We start from the raw sequence: 17,556 nt of genomic DNA, 5'->3' as shown, positions 1-17,556 counted from the left end.
CTTTCAGATCTCAAGTCCAAATTCGCTAATCTGGCGAATGGAGTGAAATTGAGCAGTATTGGAGAATAGTTCTTAAGATGGATAATTTTTTTTGGGGGATAAATGTGGCACCTAAATTGAAGGATGTACTGTATGTCCACTTAAATCACGGAGCAAGACGGAACCTTGAAATCATAAGGTATGACCTTTAGGTTTTATGAGAAAGGCAGTTTCTTCTAAGTAAATATTAGAACAGCAAAAGAAATGGGGATCACTTCCACACTTTGTCATCTCCATGATTTCACCACATGCGCATCTCTTAAAGCAGGAAACAGGAATCGCACCATAGAAATACACAAAAAGGACAATTTCGACTTTCTCCTTTCCTTCTCTCTCTCTCTCTTTCGCTTGTTTCCAAGCAAGCCACGAGAAGAGAAAATCGACAATTAGTAGTTACTATCTGCAATTAGCTTAAAGTAAAAGCGGTCGTGAAAGGCGTTCGGATGAAAGTTTTAGATCAAATCTCAACCACATCGGTCTACAGTTTGAATTTTCTCATGGCATTTTTCTCGTATAACGCAGTAGTCGGAGTTCACTCATAGTTTTTTGAAGGAACCGGCCTATTAAGTCGTCAGATCCTTGAAGGGCTCGCCTTGTAAAGTCAAAAAGAGAATGACATTGAATAATTTTAGTGAAACAAAGGAGATGAGGCTTTGCCCCATGTAAGGTTACAAATGGGCTCGATGTGGTTGAAGAACTTGTCATTTTCTGATGTACTGAAACCAATACCGATCCAACCTTCTACGTTAGTACGTAAGTCCTGGCCCGTATCCGACTAATTTGCACCCCTTAACAGTCGTACGAGTAGCGGAATGTGGCTCCATGGACCTCTTCCACTTCTTTGAGGTCTCTGTTCTCCTTTCGATGAATTGTTATCACACAATGACCCTGTTCCCCTAACATTTGATCAATTTTTTATCATAGCTGCTTAACAGAATGTCCGTCTTTCTTACTGATAAACAGCAATTTCCTTGGTTTGACATCACAGGATAGACACTGCAATTTGATAAAAGATAATACTCACAAGTTGCTAATGCAGAAAACCGGATGAGAGTTACAGAGCTATCTATTTTCATGTTAATTCTTCAAGAAGGAAAACACAGCTGCCAAGAAACATGTACAGAATTCAGGGGCTTAAAGGCCACACATACAGCTTTTGAAACTGCAGAAGAAGCCAGCAGAACACCATGGGGAAAAAAAATGAAAAATAGGACTTCAGATAGAAAGTGATCGACTTCTGAATCTACAATCTTGTTGGTTTTCTAGTTCAGCTGAGAGTATGCTATGCCGACAAGTAGGATGTACAACGCTTCTAGCTTTCCTGCAATCACAAAGACCGACAAGCCCTATTTTTTCTCTGCAGTTCCGTCTTCGGATATCACAGCTGTCCTGGACGTCCAATAGTTGCTGGCGCTTGGGACAAGGGTCCATGCAATGGCAGCAGCAGCTCCAATGGTGGCAACAAGGCCAATGGAACACCAAATCCATTTTTGTCTTCTCATCCTTCTAAACCGCTGCCTCCTTGCCATATCTGTGATAGTGACCAGGCGAAGATTTATGGGTAACTGACGAACATATGCAGTTAAAGAAACTAAAGGTATACACATTATTCACCAGATTAAGAAGAAAAGTTTGGTCGTCCACAGAGCCAAAATTTAAGCTTACCAACTGCCTCTTGGTTCCTTCGTGACATCTCATGGATTACTGTTTCATAATACTGTATTCGATCTCTTAATCGAGAAATCTCAAAATCTTTAGACTCAATTTTAGGTCCTATTTCTGCCTCAACTTCAGCCCGAGCACAACCCCTACCAATGGCATCAGCCACGAGTCTTATGACAGTGACCTCTTGTTTGAGTTCTTCAGCAAGATCAAACTCAGCAGCTCCGTTCCCTGGCACAGCAATGGCAGGGATGGCAGGAAGCAGGATACCAGCAGCCGACAACTCCTGGTGCACTCTCTGCCACTGGTTTTTCATATTATCAAAAGTCTGTTCTGCCTGCTTCCGCTTCTCTACTTCCATCAACAGATCCAATCGCACTGCACGCAATTCCTTTTGTATTGCTTGAGAGTAAGTGTTTGGCATTGGTGTTGAAGCACCATCACTAGAAAGTTCTGCAGAATGCAGATTCAAATAAGGTCATGCAGAAGACAAGAGAGTTGAATTCAAGATAATAAGATTCACTTCCATGCAATTAGAATGCACATTTAGGTGCTTACAAGGACCAAATAGTCTAGTTAAACTGAACAGCTTGGTTAGTTCGTTTAATGATAACTTCCTCTATTAAAGATATGGTTATACTTCCTCAATGGGTTCAAAATATGCTAACAGACCTCTCTCTGCAATATTCTCATTCTCATGATTTTCCTTGGGCAATAAAAAGGTACCAGGAAATTTTGCCTCACTGACAATTTTGCCAAAACTTCACGTTCATATACATGGATCACACAATGAACTAACCGAAGTTACTTATCCAGTTAATTATAACATGTGGTTCTCATATACAACATGGATATTAAACACGCTTATTAAAATTTCATAAAATTTGGAAGATAACCCTTATCATATCCTAAGTATAGAGTTTGTTGAGACGACTATCAGTTGTCTAAATATTAAATTGAGTACAGTTTTCTGTTGCAATTATATATTCATGAGAAAAAATATGCTACTCACTAGCACAAAGCTTGAGGACTCTTACCAGCATAGGGGCTGCCATCCTCTACAAAATGTCATGCCATAAGGTCAAAAGCTAACAGAACAGTTCCTCTCACGTAAATGCTCAGTGTACAAAAGCCCATTGTACACCTAACACGACAAATAAAATTCATCCCCTTGAAGGCAAAAATAAATTGGCCGGAACTTCACGTGGCATCTACTAGCATAACAAAACATTACTTTAAAGTCCATTGTACACCTGACATGTCAAATCAATTTCATCCCATTGAATGGTAAAAATAAATCGGCTGGAACTTCAGGTGGCATCTACTAGCAGAAACAAAAATGACTTTAAGATTATGAGAAGCATGTAATATGTTTATTACAAGTTGTCTCAGTGGTGCGTTATAAGAAGACCAAGGTTAGGGTCATCTCAATATCTTCCTAGTGTCTAGTATAATGCCATATTGACATCTTTTAGAGAGATAAATTTGTGATTTTGTTCTTACAGTTTGTCTTCATCCAATGTTACATTCTTTCTCAGCATCCATTCTTTCAGAAAATTAACTTCTTAGTTTGGCTCCTAATATATAAGCAACTTGAGAAAAGCAGAACTCTTCCCTCCCTACAGAGGAACTTAAAAATTTTTCACCCATGATAATGCCCAACTTTGTTATCATTAATTCAGCATAATACCATGGTGTTGGCAATCATATTCAACAAGGACAATTATAAAGGATGCACAAACTACAGGTCATATATCCAAAAGAAAGAATGAGAAGTGAGAAATTTTCTTTTTACAGAATAATCAACATTTCTCAATGTAATTCTACAAAGGAATGATGGAAATGTATATTTTACAATCTATCTACAAGCTACCAAAATGGCAATCCCATAAAATCTGTCAGAAGCTAAAGTAATCGGAACTTGCATGATACAAACTTTTTGCTTAGTGGATATCAAGGTATGAAACTTGTGATGGCAGTCGAAAAGTAGAGTTGGCAAAGTACAAGACCTTCATAGGCATCATAGTACTCCCCTGCTTGTGATGGGTTCCTACATGGACGTTCCAAGCTATTCTGATCTTCTACCTCAAAGCTGCTCGAAACACTCACTGAATCCTGAGGATCAAAAAAATCTTCACTCTCCCCGTGCTTATCAGCACAAAAAGGTAGATCTTCTGTAGAAGCCTCATCATCAATTAGCTCTTTGCAGGTGCTGTTATCCTTCCAGCACTCATCTGCAAAGTTCTTTGTGGTTGTTTCTTTGTCAAGGTAACCAACAGAGACCGCTTCCGAGGCTTCTTTGGTTTCACTGTCATTTTGCTGTCCATTCGCCTCAATAATTGAGACACCGTAATTGTTTTCTGAACTCACCGTACTTTTCTCCTTTCCTGCTTCTACCTTATTTTTCTCCTTGGAACAGGATGCAGCTACATCAATACGAGAAGAATCCCTTGATAAGCTAGCCCCACGTCTCTTGTGATTTATAACATATGGGGACGGAGGAAAAGATGAAGAGCAATCTGGAATCGGCGTCCTCTCAGGAGTCCTGTATAAAGCTGGTGAGCCAAAAGCATGTGCGGCTTTATTACCAAATGGAGGAGTCTTCTTCTCCATCTTAACTTGCGGAGAACTGCAGACAGGATGTTTCAGGCTGGATTCCAAAGTCGATCCAAAGCAACTGTCGTAGACGACGGCATGATGGCCTACGGTAATAACCACGCATAATTCTCCAATTTTAGACGCATCGATTTCAACAAAATCCGGGGCCAGACTCGTACGATAATCTCACAGAAATCCGGCACCCCATATAACAAGAGATCAAATTCCGTGCTGCAGAAGAAGAATTCAAAAAGGAAACCAAATCATCCAAAGGCCAACTTTCGTCCACACAATCAAAAGAGAACATAACAACAACAATCCCATAAAATCCCACTTCCATATAAACCCTCTACCTCAAAAAATCAAACGTAGAAAAAAGTCACAGGCAGCAAAATAACAGCCAAATCCCGCCTCTTTTCCTTTTCACATTCCAGCACGACCAAAAACACAAACCCTAACTCTTGCATAAAGCCCATTCAAGCTCCATCATTCCGACGCCAAACAACATGAAGAACCAGGAAGACCCAAAGTAAACGGAAACGCGCACTCTCTTCAACAGAACCACCAACACACATAACACAAAGGAACCAAGAACTAAGAGGAAGAAAGAAGAAGACATGAAAGACGACCTATTTAAGATTACCTCGAACGGTGGTAACAAACAGAGGAAGATGAAAAGGCCGAATGGAGGGCTGAGTAGTCAGAGACATCCACACCAACAGAAGGAGGAGGAGGAGGAGGGGTTGCCCGCGTCCACGCTTCGAACTGAGACGACCCTTCAACGGGAGAGCGCGCCATGTTTCTTGCCACGGACGTTTAAGTTGCCAAAAGCAACGACCATGTTCACTCTTCAAACGGTGCGGCTCACGCCTACCCACACAACTCCCAAGTCTCGAGCAGATGATGCAGATATATGAGAAGTTAAATTTCATACACATTTCTCGATAATACAAGGACGAATTGATCTCTTTACTGAATGTATGAACAATTTTTTTTTTTGTTTTGAAGAAATTCTTGGGCCGTTTAATTTGATATCCGCAGGCTTCAGAAACAGATGAGTTTGGACCTCAAAAATTTTCCATGGTGAGCAGCAGCACTTGAATCTTCTTTTCGTCCTCTTAAACCTCAACTTTCAGGTTGTGACATTTGCCACATGTTTCACTATTTACCCACAACTTGCAACTTCAATTGTCAGCAGGAAAAATCTTAGTAAGAGCCTTTACTTGTTTTTGGCTTTCGAAATTTAAGTTGGTTCTTTCTGCTTTGGCATCCGAGTAGAACTTACAAAAAAAATGTAAAGAAACATTTATGAAAAACCAGTCAATTGTGAGTGGTATCAACAAGTATGTTAAAGTATAAATTTCTTTCATTCAACTACCGTATTTTTATGTAAAATGAATAGTTAAATAATATACATTCAAGCCCGTGCATGTTGTTATCACCTCTTCAAAAAATGACTGTTTCCTGAAACTTAAATAATCATCTGGAACACAGCCAAGTCATAATTAGAGAACGAGACCATGCTAAGGCTAACTTCAAAGTCATGATTTTAGCTTTAGAGAACTGATCTCCCTCTTTCATATGTTTTCTCCTCAGCTGGAGAAGGTTTTTTTCCTTTGAAATCCCTATTCTTCTTTAGTTTGATTCCTGGTTTTCCATTCCTTGCGCTTTCAATAAGGTTTCGATCACAATGTGATATATGTGAAGAAGTTCACTCCTTTATTTCAATTTAAGAAATGGCAAAGGCAGGAATACAAGTGTGGCGAGCACTTTGGTAGGTCTAAAAAGGGCGCTCCATTACTTTTTTCTCATATATTTTACTTGTGAAAAACGCCTTGTGCATGTACAAAAGATTACAATCATGAGAATCGAACCAACAACTGTGCTCATACCAATCACTGGCCAACCAGTTATGTCATGGAGTGGGGCACTTCATTACTTAGATTCGGCTTCTTAACATATTTTTCCAGTAAGCAAGAGGTTTTCATGGAGTTCCACCACCAATTTCCAATCCTACGAAACGTTCTTAATGACTTGAGGTGTAGCGTCAACACCAATTTGATACAAGTTCACGCGACTCAGCATCGCATGCATCAAGTAGGTCGCAACCAAGAGGAAGACTTGAAACAAAGAATTTGGGTTGGAACCATCATCTCCTCTAACCAGGGCTGTAAAGCAGGAAGATGGTGCAGAAATGAGATTGAAAGAAGATTCAAGTCGAGGTGAATGCGGGTTCAAACCCAAAATTTCGGATCGACAGCACCCTTTTTTTTTTGCCAAGTGTTACTGAAAGGCCTCGGGGGAGGAAACATATGGAGTTTTAAGTCCTGTTTTCCTGAAAGGAGGCTGAAGGCGGTTGAGGGAGAGATAGAGATGAAGCGGACGTGGAAGATTTCAGAGGAAGGGGGAGGGTTTGCAGGAGGAGGTAGTGTTATGGGGAAGGAAGAGGAGGATCCTGCTACAGTAGATGACCCCAACCATGCTCTCAAAGTCTTTCTTGACCGCATCCCAATCTCCTCTATCCCCGGAATCCAGAATTCCTCAGGTTCTCTCTCTCTCTCCCCCCCTCTGCATTCCTGATAAGTTTTGTTATCTTGAAGGAAATAAAATGCGAGTGGTCCAACTAACTTGGTTAGATGCCATGGGTTCTCATATTCCATTAGCCCGATCAAGTGTTCCCAGAAAGAAACAAATTTGATGAAACATAGAAGGACATGACAAATAGCGACAAAGAAACATTTAAACATGTGTAGTCTAAAGAGCCCATTAATGTTGTTTCTTCTTCTTTGCTCGATTTTATTCGCTCTAATTTTTACATTTACTCAACTCCGTGACTAAAAAATAGGAAAGAATATACACCATATTTTGGTATTATGAGGAAACATGAGATGTCGCCCATCTACCAAATCTGAGACGCGATTATAATCAAATCTTTTCTCGATGCTTCTAATCTACGTGTGGTTTATTCATCAAAAGAGGAAAAGAAAAAGTAAAGAAGACAACCATTTTTTAGGGTAATGAACGACGCGTTTTGCTTAATTGCCTTTTTTCTTTTGTAGTGACCGAGCGAGAGTAGTTTACTCGCTTTAAAGGCTGCCAGTATAATTGTATAATCATGTTGAGACAGATATGTACTACCTAGCCACCAGGCTGTCTGGGAGCAGGCTGTGAGCATTTCCATTAGTATGGGAAATCCTCATCTTTGTAATTACTGAATTGTGCTTCCTTGCCAGTGCTGGAACTAAAGCCAAGCGATTCCATTCGAGATGCCATTGCTTTGCTGCACCAGAAGGATGTCTTTGCTGCCCCGATTGCTGACGGATGGGCAACTGAAGACAGAAACTTCTCCGACCACAACATCGGCGTGGTTGATCTTGCTAGCATGATTCTCTGGTGCATGGAGGTAAATAACAAAATTGAGCCCTTGTCGAGTCCATGCAGAAAACCAACAACCAATCCTTGAAATTGTCAAGTTCCTTGCTCAGTAGATCGTTGTTTGTTTTATGTCATGCAACTGTAGGATGTTGTATTGTCAAATCTATAGATGTATATTTGATGCAACTGTTCACAATCCTATTAGTGTTAAAATAGTTGTGTCTACTGTATCCATCTGAACTTTTGTTGTTTATCTAAATTCGTTAATGGTAGAATGGGAGTATAATGGTGCTTGAATTTGTGCACAGTGATAATGAGACGACAAACATACATGCATTAAGCAGAAAACGTAAAGTTCCATGTTCAAGCAGCGTTTGTGTATCATTGTTATGTCGGTGTGGTGTCTGAAATGTCAAGAATGATCCACTATGCTCATTAGTGTCAAAATCTAAAGAAAACATCTAGTAGTTCCCTTGTTGGTTCATCCGTCCTGAAGATGTTCAGTCGCTAAGCTCTTTATTTGATACTTAAGTCGATCTAATGTCAAACGCAGACCCTCTCAATTGATACTTGAGATCCGTTTGTCCTGATAGGAAATTGAGAAATCTGCTGAAAATTTTGACAAGGAAGGTGACGACCTTTTCTCTGCGTTGGATAAGCTCCCTCAGATTGGTCAAGCAACGGTATGCAAAACTTGCTTCCACTTCTGCAAGATAGGAAACTGCAATCTGGGCTACATGGCAATCTTCTAATGCAGACTGAAAGTACAGATCAGAGAACTTGCCAAGTCATTCAGATGGGCTTCATTCCTTCCTGCATACCCTGATGACACGCTCTTGCATGTGCTACTTCTATTGTCAAAGCATCAGTTGAAGGCTGTTCCCATAATCAGCCACGTTGATTCAAGGGTTATTGGCTTCCTTACACAGGTGAGTTCTTTCTGTTCAAATTCCATAAGCACGGGTTTATGTTAAAGAAAATTATGGAAGAATATGCGCATTAACCGTGTCATGCGAGGAAAGATGTGCACACGCACACATGAAAGCATCTTTCACAAATTTGTGACGCTTCAACATTTTGAACTCTAGAATGCAGTGCTCCACTTACTTCTACAATGCAGCGGACTGAATTGGTTTGATCGAATTGCAGACAAAGCCCTCTGTGAATTCAGGTAACCGAAATATGTCATTTGCCCCTTCTATCTTTAACCTCAAAAAAAAAAAAAAAACAAAAAACACAATGCAATCGTCCAGTTGACAATAGTAACTAGCGAGGACTTGGTATTTGGGAACGCAAGTTTATCGCACATCAGAATGTCTTTTGAAGCCGTCCCAAATCTCATATCTTGGATTTGAGTAAAATCTTGGTAGAACCTTAATAAGTAAAATGATCAATGGGAAGTTTATGAAAAGATACTCGGTAGGCATCTTCCGATGGTAAATGTTGAAAAGATGTCAACCTGGAAATCGTGAACTGAAATGAGCATCATTGAGTTGCAACTGTGCGTGCTTGATGCTTGCTTCCCTGTACTTCTCGAAACATCATAAATTTAAGCTAATGCATTTCGAAAAGCATATAGAAGATATCCCCGATTATATCCAAAATATTTGGTTGCTTGCTATCTATTTCTTTTCCTATCACCCGCTGAGCTTCAGGTTTGAGATGGGGGATTCTGTTGTTCATGTGAATGGAGACCAAAGCGTTGCTGAGGCCTTACACCAGTTGTGGGAGAATCGTTTAAGTGGAATTCCAATACTTGATCGGACGTCCAAAAGATTGATTGGCGCTCTGAGGATCACCGACATTCCACTTCTCCTGGACGACAGTCGACTCTTCAGTGGTAGGAAGTAAGATGTTAAGCCATTTGGATGCTGCAACTTTAGACGTGCACGTAATTCACGCACCTACTGGCTGACCCTTGTGGCGAGGGAATGTTTTGTATGGGACTATCTGCACTTTAAGAACAGTATCTTTGCAGTGATTTTTTTAGTATATATGCTTCTGGCTGTGTGCAGGGAAATGACTGTAATGGAATTAATTGATGCTGATGCCATGAGATCTTCTGTGCCTTCATCTCCAGAAGTACCCATCGAAGGAGAGCTCGGTGCTCTCCTTTCTGCAGGAACTTTGCACCTCAAATCTGCTGGCCTGCCAAAAATGAACTTTGTGGTCACGAACCAGAGGACTGACAGGCTGAAGCAAGCGATGGAGAAGCTGGTCCATTGTAGAAGTGACCGCAGCTTCTTGGTCGAAAAGGAAAAGATTGTTGGTGTCGTGACAATCCGGGACATATTAATGCAGTTCTCCCCACCTGCTGATGCCAACGTTGGTCGAGGTGGCTTCTTCCAGTCGGCTTTGCACGAGACCGGGTGCCATGATGACAAGGGGAATCCTGTTGTTAATCGTTAAGATTTTAAAGCTTTGAGATTTTGAACTGAGAAAGAGAAGAGTGCTGTTATACTTGCACCTTTCTGTTTGACATATAATTATTCAAGATTTTAAACTTCTAGAGTTTGTTCATTGTTAATGTAATCTAGGCCCGTGGCCTCCATTTTGTTCGCCGTACATATAGTTTTTGGCAACAAATGGTTGGACACTTCAAACTTCTAGAGAGACAGAGAGAGAGAGAGACTGTGTGTGTGTGTAGGATCACGATACACAAAGACAAAGGGATTCTAAGGATGTCTATACCGTGTAACAAGGTAGGAAAAAAGTATCACAGTCAATAAGCGTTTGTCAATTAAATTGCAAATGCTTCATATACATCTAAATCTGCATTAGCAGAGAGAAGGTTTTCAGACGGTTTAGAATTTCATCTAAGGTGATGATAGTGCCAGAAGATCAGCAGAACTAACCAGCGTTATGCTTATACAGCGGCAAGCATTTATAATCATAGGAAAGTACGGGGATACTTACATGGGTAACTGTATTTAGGAGTTCATCACCACAGCTAGCACACATGGATGGTAGACCCTATCCATGCTGTTACAAAAGAGTTACAAGGTTACAGCTTTGCTTTTTTTCGGCCGTCTTCATACAAGATGGAGGTACTCAACAATTATTTACCACTTCTGAAATGGCAGAGAGGAGTGATCGTTTTGTATAAAAAGTTCGACCAGGTTCTTCTCAATAACTTTTGGTCTTCCAAACAACAAAGGGGCCCATCCTCCTGAACTCACATGGCCTGAAATTGGTTAATGCCTTCCCCATCAAGGCCATGGCCCCCAGGCTAGGAAACTCCTTGCCCTGCAATTCAATTATGGATACTTTTGAGCATTCTGGCTCACAGATAACCTCCGCAGAGCCTATCTGGATGCCTCCACCTTTGGCAGAACGCCACCTCTGGATCCAGGGATCAGACAGGATATCCTTACTTTCCCTCATTAAGTCAACAGCTGATCGGCGGTGCCTTGGCAAGATCACTGTCTCAACCAACTGGTGCTGCTGCTTCTCAATGCATGCGGTGGAGAGTTCAGACTTTGAGATAGATCTACCGTAGTTGAAGACCTTACTGAAAAGTTTAATTTTTTTATCATGAGAAGAAATATCTCCATCGACCGATCTCTTGGTGCCAAACGCTTCTAAATGGCTACGTTTGAGACGTTTAACCCATCTGCTGCTCGGGCGTTGATCTGGATGGCTGAAGTCTGATTGTGAAGGGTCAGGTTGATCTGCATGTGCGGGGAGGTCTTCTGCATCCAAGCTCTGTGTTCTTGATGCACACATTTCTTTCCTGTCCTCACACGCATGCATGGCTGAGCACGAAGGTGAAACATTACTTTTGCTCGGTTTCTTTCTTGGGAAAGTAGTCCTTTCCAGAGGATCACATGAGGTCCCAGCTTCCACATTGTCCTGTTGATTCAATAGAGATTGTCAATGGCATCATTTTCAATTGGACTTGGCTCCTTGTGGCTAAAACGTGATTCTATTAAAGAATCGGATGCTCACCACAAAATAAGGAAACTTGAACTGCCTAACCATTAGAATGTCAATTAAATATTCGCCCTTTAACAACCATTATTGGACAAACCGCCTGTTCGTTTTGAAATCCTTAAGCATGCAAGCATTTACAGAAAAGACGTGCAAAAACAAAAATAGCACGGATTAGTGACACGCAATCATAGTTAAGCTCTCTGCAGATATGTTTAGGTTTTTCACGAGTTTGACACCCATGGAAGAAACAGGGAACCTCAGTTAGATTTCATATTGAAGAACATGCATCACCTATTTATATTCAATTGAAAAAAGTACTATTTATATACTCAAAACCTACCCTTTGATTGGAGTACAGGATATCGAATGAAGCCATGAAATGGCCACAAGGCATTTACTAAATCAAAAAGGAAAAAGAAAGGCCACGTTCATTGATTCAGTGGCGTCCTAACTACAGTACCATATTTCTACTTTCCTTATTGTTGTTGTAACCACATGACAGTGAAATTCACTCTTCATCAGCTTGTGTACAGCAAAAATTACCAAACACAATAAGAAATAATTTCAAGTGACTGAATCGCACCTTATTAACGGCAGTCAAAGCCAGACCTACAAAACATGAGGCAGAGAACAATTTATCAGAATCCTGTTCATGGAAAATCGCCATTGAATAATTCAACAACATAAAAATCTGTAAAGCCAATCTGAAAGAATTAGCCATAGAAGTATACCTTTACCAAAGCCTTTGGACATGACAAGGTTTAAATCTAGCGGTTCAGTCTCAGATGACGATTCATGCTTCACATTAACAGAACTAGCTTGGGCAGTACAGTGAACTAGACAAGCCATTTCCTCAACACTAGCAGCATTCCTTTTCCATGCAAAATTATCCTTGGAGACCAGCTGTGAGGGGGTTTGCCCAAGGGAAGCTTCAAAACCACTAGTCTCAGTATGAACCTCATTATTATTCATAGACTTTAGATAAGATGCTCTGGCCTGTTGAATGGTTGATGTCTCTGCTGCAATGTCACTGGATCTGTAACAATGTCCATGTGTGTCTTCATTCAGCAGACCAGCCCTAGCAGCCCTGCAGGAAGTAAGTTTCATCCGCGTGTCTTTCCTATCACAGGGACAAAAGGCAGGAGACACGCCAAATAATCGAAGAAAAGAATTCTGGTCAATCTTTGCATCAACTGATGACCTTTTAATGAGGCGGTCTTCCTTAGAAAAAGCCATGTCTGTCTTCTTCGTAATAAGAAAATGATGAGTGGTTTTCGAAAATTTTGAGGGTCCACCAGGAACTCCCTCTACTTTATCCACAGTAGTGCAAACCCTTACTGTCTCCAGACCATGAAGAGAGCAAGCCGGCAGTGCATTTGAAACAGTTGTATCTGGTAGTTCTGCAATTTTGGCATCCTTAGGCATGCTTGTTTTGCCAGCTGTGAACTCCATATCAGAAAAGTTCAGCTTGAGCTTACCTTCACCTCTTGAAAAAAGAAAATCGCCCAGGATTGGACTAGTAAATTTTTTTTCAGTACCACTGTTTCCCTCATTGGCTGTTGCTGCCGTGCATATCCGCTTTCCAGAATCAAGAAAAGTGAAACAGCAGCCATGTTGACACTGTTTATTCTCACAGTCACATTGTTTATTCTTACAAAGAGCTGAATGAGTGCATGAAATATGACTGCTGTGGGTTTCTGTGAAGTTACATTGGCTCTTTCCATCTTTGCTGCATATAGAAGGACGCAAACTTGAAGTGTTACACTTAAATTCTGGCTTACCATGTTTTGGACCAACTGAAGCTGACTCGATAAACTCATACCTGTCCAACTTCGAATCAGACATATTATAGTTTTCACTTTCATGCTTTGCTTTCAACACTTGGCTGGACTGATCTTCCAGATCTTCGAATTGACCGTTACATGCTTTGGACACATTTGATTCTTGTCCACTACATTCTCTCACTGCCAAAGGCCATGTCTTAGTCTTACATGCTGCAATGGTGCCAAAAGATGTATCTGTTGCATGAGGTGGAGAAGATGCACTAGAAGCAGCTCCCGGATCAGTCGTCTTCTGGCAGCCCTTGAGTACTTTGTATAACATAGGAGGCTGAGTGTCTAAGAAAACAAAATTTGCAGTAGATGAAGGAAAAAGGAGTGGAGATACGCCATGCGTAGAAATTTTACGCTGACCATCAGAATCGCGTGGCTGCTTGAAGGCTGGTGACTGATTCACTAACAGTAGCTTAGGTTGAGGGGGAAGAGTCGTGGTTTTAGGACCCCTACCGACAAGGTCACATAATTTTTCCATTCCCTTACTCTTGATGGACCGAGCCACTATGCATTCACCAGGCAGAAGAAGGCTGGGCCTTAGCTCTACAAATTCCTCTTCATCTTTCTGTATGTCCTGTTCGTCGTCTTTGCTAGCAGGCCTATCTGCTTCACAAGTTCCAGACTTACTGCAGTGTGGTCCTTGAGGCAGATTTTCAACAGAAGTTTGCTTTGATCTCCCGCTAGGAGTTGGCAACTTTGAGATGTCCTGTGATCCGTTCTCCGTGCTTGATGGCTTCCAATGAGCAAGCCACGGCAACTCCGAGAGATGTGTTGATTCTCTAGAATTTACTCCATCAGATTTGTGAGGCGTCATCTTGTTGGACTCGGAATCGTTTATAAAATGTTCCATTCTTTAAAACGGAAAATTCTCAAGCACCTTAACTAATATTTGGTAGCAATTGGCTGCTTGGCTTCCAATTTATCAAGCAGAAACCTGGATGAGGTTTGACTAGACTTCAAAGATCATGCTTCCCAGATGCAGACCAGAGTTTTTAGCTACTGGGATGGTATCTTATCTTCCACTGGCATAATCAAGGGGAAGACATGGGAAGAAAATGGAAGATTTTTGGGCAGCTGCACTCTGGTGATCAAAATAGCCTTCGCTTTGAGAACATTTGCATCAATAAGAATAATCCCTGTAAATGAGCAGAAGAAATTCGCTTGGTTAAAAGTGGATTTGAAGAACATGCACCATTAAAGGGACCACTCTCTGGAATATGAACATCCACGGAAACGTTCCAAGCAACCACCTCAGAAGAAAGAAGCCCCCACTCACATGGTAAAAGCAGTAACGCGAAAGGATCAGTTCCCGAAAGCAAATAGTGCCAAAACATAAAAAAAGAAAAAAGAAAAAAAAAGAACCCAGAAGGGAAGGCCGGCAGATGACACTAATATTTCGTGTTTTCAGTGAAAGCTATCTAGAGCAAAGGTAGTCTATCACCACATCTTCGAGGATGATACACATGTCGATCCCTGATTCTGTGCTCGGTGACATTACATCGAGAACTTTGAGAACGAGATAACAACAAAGAGTTGGCTTTTCATTCTCCCGTTCTTGTGTCTCCCATGTCATCAACTTAGCTACAATTGAGAGATTCCATGGGCACACAAGTGACCTCGGAAGTTCGAGAGTTCGCACCCATCAGCAGAATTGTTGAAGAAGAAAAGCAAGGAGAAAGGACGAGCAACAAAACAGAGTCGTGCTCTAGGGGAGGAAAGCGTAATTAGTTCACAACCCTGCAGCTTACTATGTCCAATTCCACCACCAGAGGGAGGAAGCGAAGGTGCGAGTCGGCGTGCATATCACAGAGAGAGAGAGAGAGAGAGGGAGAGAGAGACCTGAAAGGGATCAAGCCGTCCGACAGGAAGAAGATGACCACGAGGAATCACCACCACCACCAACAGCAGCAGAAGAAGGGAACGAAAGGGAAAAATCAATAATCTCAGGAGATTGGAAGAAGCAGGAGCAGGTAGAACCAACAAAGGCGGGGAAGACACAGGTGGGAAGGAGAAAGCGCCTGCGACCAACGAACCACCGAATCTACGGCGCCTCTAAGCTCGGGGGGGAGCGAGAGAGAGAGAGGGCGATCACAAAAAGCGAGTGGGGGGGAATGGTTGAGGCAGAAGGGAGGAGCACAGATCCTTTTCTCCACCTTCTCTTGTTGCACTTTTTCCTCCTGCTTTTCCACCCTTTTCCCCACCTCATCTTGTCCTCTTCCTCCCTCCCTGCGTCCTCCCATCATTACTTCCCAGTCACCTCCTCCATCTTATCCACCCATTCCTTCCTACCGCCCTTCTTTTCACAAATCTCGTTGGCAACCATCCTCTTGCTTACCTTCTCCCCCACCGAGTACCCCATCTTTTTTCCACTTTCATTTTCTCCACGTCGAACCTTGCACGGACAAACTGTTAAGTCCTGCCTCTTACAACCTGTCTCTTCTGGAGTCATCAGTAACGACGCAACCCTAACAGTGTTCTTATCACTGTATTCATCTCTTTAACAAATTTCCTCTTCTCAATCTGTGCGATCATGAGATGTTGCATTCTTCACCTCTTTCAAATGGAAATTTTCAGTATCTTTTGATAATCAGAAAACAATGAGTTCAGATATTTTCATTATTCATTTCCCTTAAGTTGTTACGGGAAACCAGGAGTTCCATGACATTGAGGTTCTAATTGGAGCTAAGTCGCCCTGACTGCCTCACCACAAGCATGGCGTTCCACGAAGCCACTCTCTTGATGGTAGCAGAACCCCAGTTCTCTCTTATTCTCCAATATGTTCATGCTTGCTATTGGTGAAGAAAGTGAGAAAGCTTTCCTTGGACACAACTTCTGATCATTTTTGTACCATATGTTGATTGATAGCAAGGCTCTTTTCATGCATGAAATGGATCACACGGATACACAGTGCTCTAAAACATCCAACTTCGAAGATTTGAAATTGAAGAAAAAGGTGACCACCTATCTGTAAATAGCTAAAAATGGTGTGTATTTCTTGAAAAAAAAGTTTATTAAAGAAAAGAGGGAGATAATGCAAGTGGGACGAAAATGCCCTGGAAGTGGGTGGCAACTAAGTTTGAGATAAATATCTACAAGGGCATCGTACGTAAATTCCTTATCCTCCAATCACGTGCATGGGTGGGACCCGCTTTTCCCCGGTTCTCCTCGAGCCAATAGTTCGAGAGCACACAGATGCCAATTTGCCAAAGCCAAACCAAAAAGAGAAGAGTGGGACCCGCTTTTGGCCTCCTATCCTATGCCCTTTTTAGGGCTTCCTCATCCTTCAAAAATATGGTGCCAGATATTTTTGAGTTCTCCAGGAGGAAGGTTGCACCGTAATAACACAGTAAAGGCAAGGGCATCTTGGTTTTTCCAAATTTCAGAAAAGCGAAAAATAATTATGTAAAAGTGTATTTTTCACCAGAGCTGTCGATCTCTTGTACAACGACAATTCGATAAAGGGATCTAGCTTTTTCTTTTTCTTTTTCTTTTTCTTTTTCTTTTGGCCGGATGAATGTGGTGACTTGATCTTTGTTTGTAGCTGCATATCACATTTTTTGTGGTTTTGAGATACTCGCTTTTGCTTTTATTTTGTGGTTTTGAGATGCTCTACTAAGGAATAGACTTGAGCTTGGACCTTAATAAGAGATACAAGTTAGGATAACTGAGATTCTATACTTTTCAAATACTTGAAGGTTCGCGCGAGTTGTCCTCACCAAATGAGGAAAAAAATGGCGAAGAGTCTGCTTGTCGTGCTTATCAACAAGCAAAAATTGTTAAATATTTTGGTCCTTGGATCAAGTCTAGCTCCTTTGATGAGTAGAAACAAAATATATATGCAAATCAATATCTCTGTATACACCATAATCTTAACTGCGTTAACAAGTAAATGTAGCTTCCTTACAGTTTGTCAACTTTGTCTTCGGATCTGCACATTTTGTCTGCTTATGGTGAAAGATTCTTGTCTATACTGGACTTAAACTTCCCAAGCTCCACAGAATGTGAGCCTGAGCTTGGAGAAAGAAGCAGCAGCAAAGCCACTCAGTTGCTGATAAGGTTAAGGCACTGTGTAAGAGTGGTAAATGAAAGCTGAATAAGGATTACAACAGTTCAACAA

At 41.4% G+C, this 17,556-nt stretch overlaps 3 protein-coding genes across 7 annotated transcripts; 1 reads left to right on the top strand and 2 right to left on the bottom strand.

The window, feature by feature from the left end:
- Positions 1-1,087: 1,087 nt before the first annotated feature.
- Positions 1,088-5,188, bottom strand: LOC116249050 (uncharacterized). Of its 3 annotated transcripts, none has more exons than XM_050076452.1 (4): positions 4,943-5,187; positions 3,711-4,403; positions 1,705-2,154; positions 1,088-1,570 (listed from the first exon to the last, which is right to left on the bottom strand). In XM_050076452.1, the coding sequence occupies exons 1-4, from the start codon at positions 5,007-5,009 to the stop codon at positions 1,386-1,388; spliced, it is 1,395 nt and encodes a 464-aa protein (XP_049932409.1). In that variant the 5' UTR covers positions 5,010-5,187; the 3' UTR covers positions 1,088-1,385. The 3 variants fall into 3 exon arrangements, with proteins under 3 accessions (XP_049932409.1, XP_031478021.1, XP_049932410.1); XM_031622161.2 differs by having other exon boundaries at positions 3,711-4,530; positions 4,943-5,186; XM_050076453.1 differs by having other exon boundaries at positions 1,430-1,570; positions 1,654-2,154; positions 4,943-5,188.
- A 1,232-nt stretch (positions 5,189-6,420) lies between these two features.
- Positions 6,421-10,697, top strand: LOC116248462 (SNF1-related protein kinase regulatory subunit gamma-1-like). 2 transcript variants are annotated; one of them, XM_031621258.2, is made up of 7 exons: positions 6,421-6,844; positions 7,533-7,702; positions 8,268-8,357; positions 8,445-8,603; positions 8,763-8,845; positions 9,330-9,521; positions 9,690-10,697. In XM_031621258.2, the coding sequence occupies exons 1-7, from the start codon at positions 6,526-6,528 to the stop codon at positions 10,081-10,083; spliced, it is 1,407 nt and encodes a 468-aa protein (XP_031477118.1). In that variant the 5' UTR covers positions 6,421-6,525; the 3' UTR covers positions 10,084-10,697. The 2 variants fall into 2 exon arrangements, with proteins under 2 accessions (XP_031477118.1, XP_031477119.1); XM_031621259.2 differs by lacking the exon at positions 9,330-9,521.
- On the bottom strand, positions 10,391-15,729 carry LOC116247860 (uncharacterized). 2 transcript variants are annotated; one of them, XM_031620234.2, is made up of 5 exons: positions 15,279-15,729; positions 13,430-14,575; positions 12,339-13,336; positions 12,191-12,216; positions 10,391-11,526 (listed from the first exon to the last, which is right to left on the bottom strand). In XM_031620234.2, the coding sequence occupies exons 2-5, from the start codon at positions 14,287-14,289 to the stop codon at positions 10,801-10,803; spliced, it is 2,610 nt and encodes an 869-aa protein (XP_031476094.1). In that variant the 5' UTR covers positions 14,290-14,575; positions 15,279-15,729; the 3' UTR covers positions 10,391-10,800. The 2 variants fall into 2 exon arrangements, with proteins under 2 accessions (XP_031476094.1, XP_031476093.1); XM_031620233.2 differs by having other exon boundaries at positions 12,339-14,575; positions 15,279-15,723.
- Between the last annotated feature and the right edge of the window lie 1,827 nt (positions 15,730-17,556).

This window comes from Nymphaea colorata, chromosome 2 (assembly GCF_008831285.2).
Source record: "Nymphaea colorata isolate Beijing-Zhang1983 chromosome 2, ASM883128v2, whole genome shotgun sequence".
In the NCBI taxonomy this organism is placed as follows: Eukaryota; Viridiplantae; Streptophyta; class Magnoliopsida; order Nymphaeales; family Nymphaeaceae; genus Nymphaea; species Nymphaea colorata.
The sequence above is the reverse complement of the archived record's forward strand: the minus strand, read 5'-3'. Positions and strand labels throughout refer to the sequence as shown.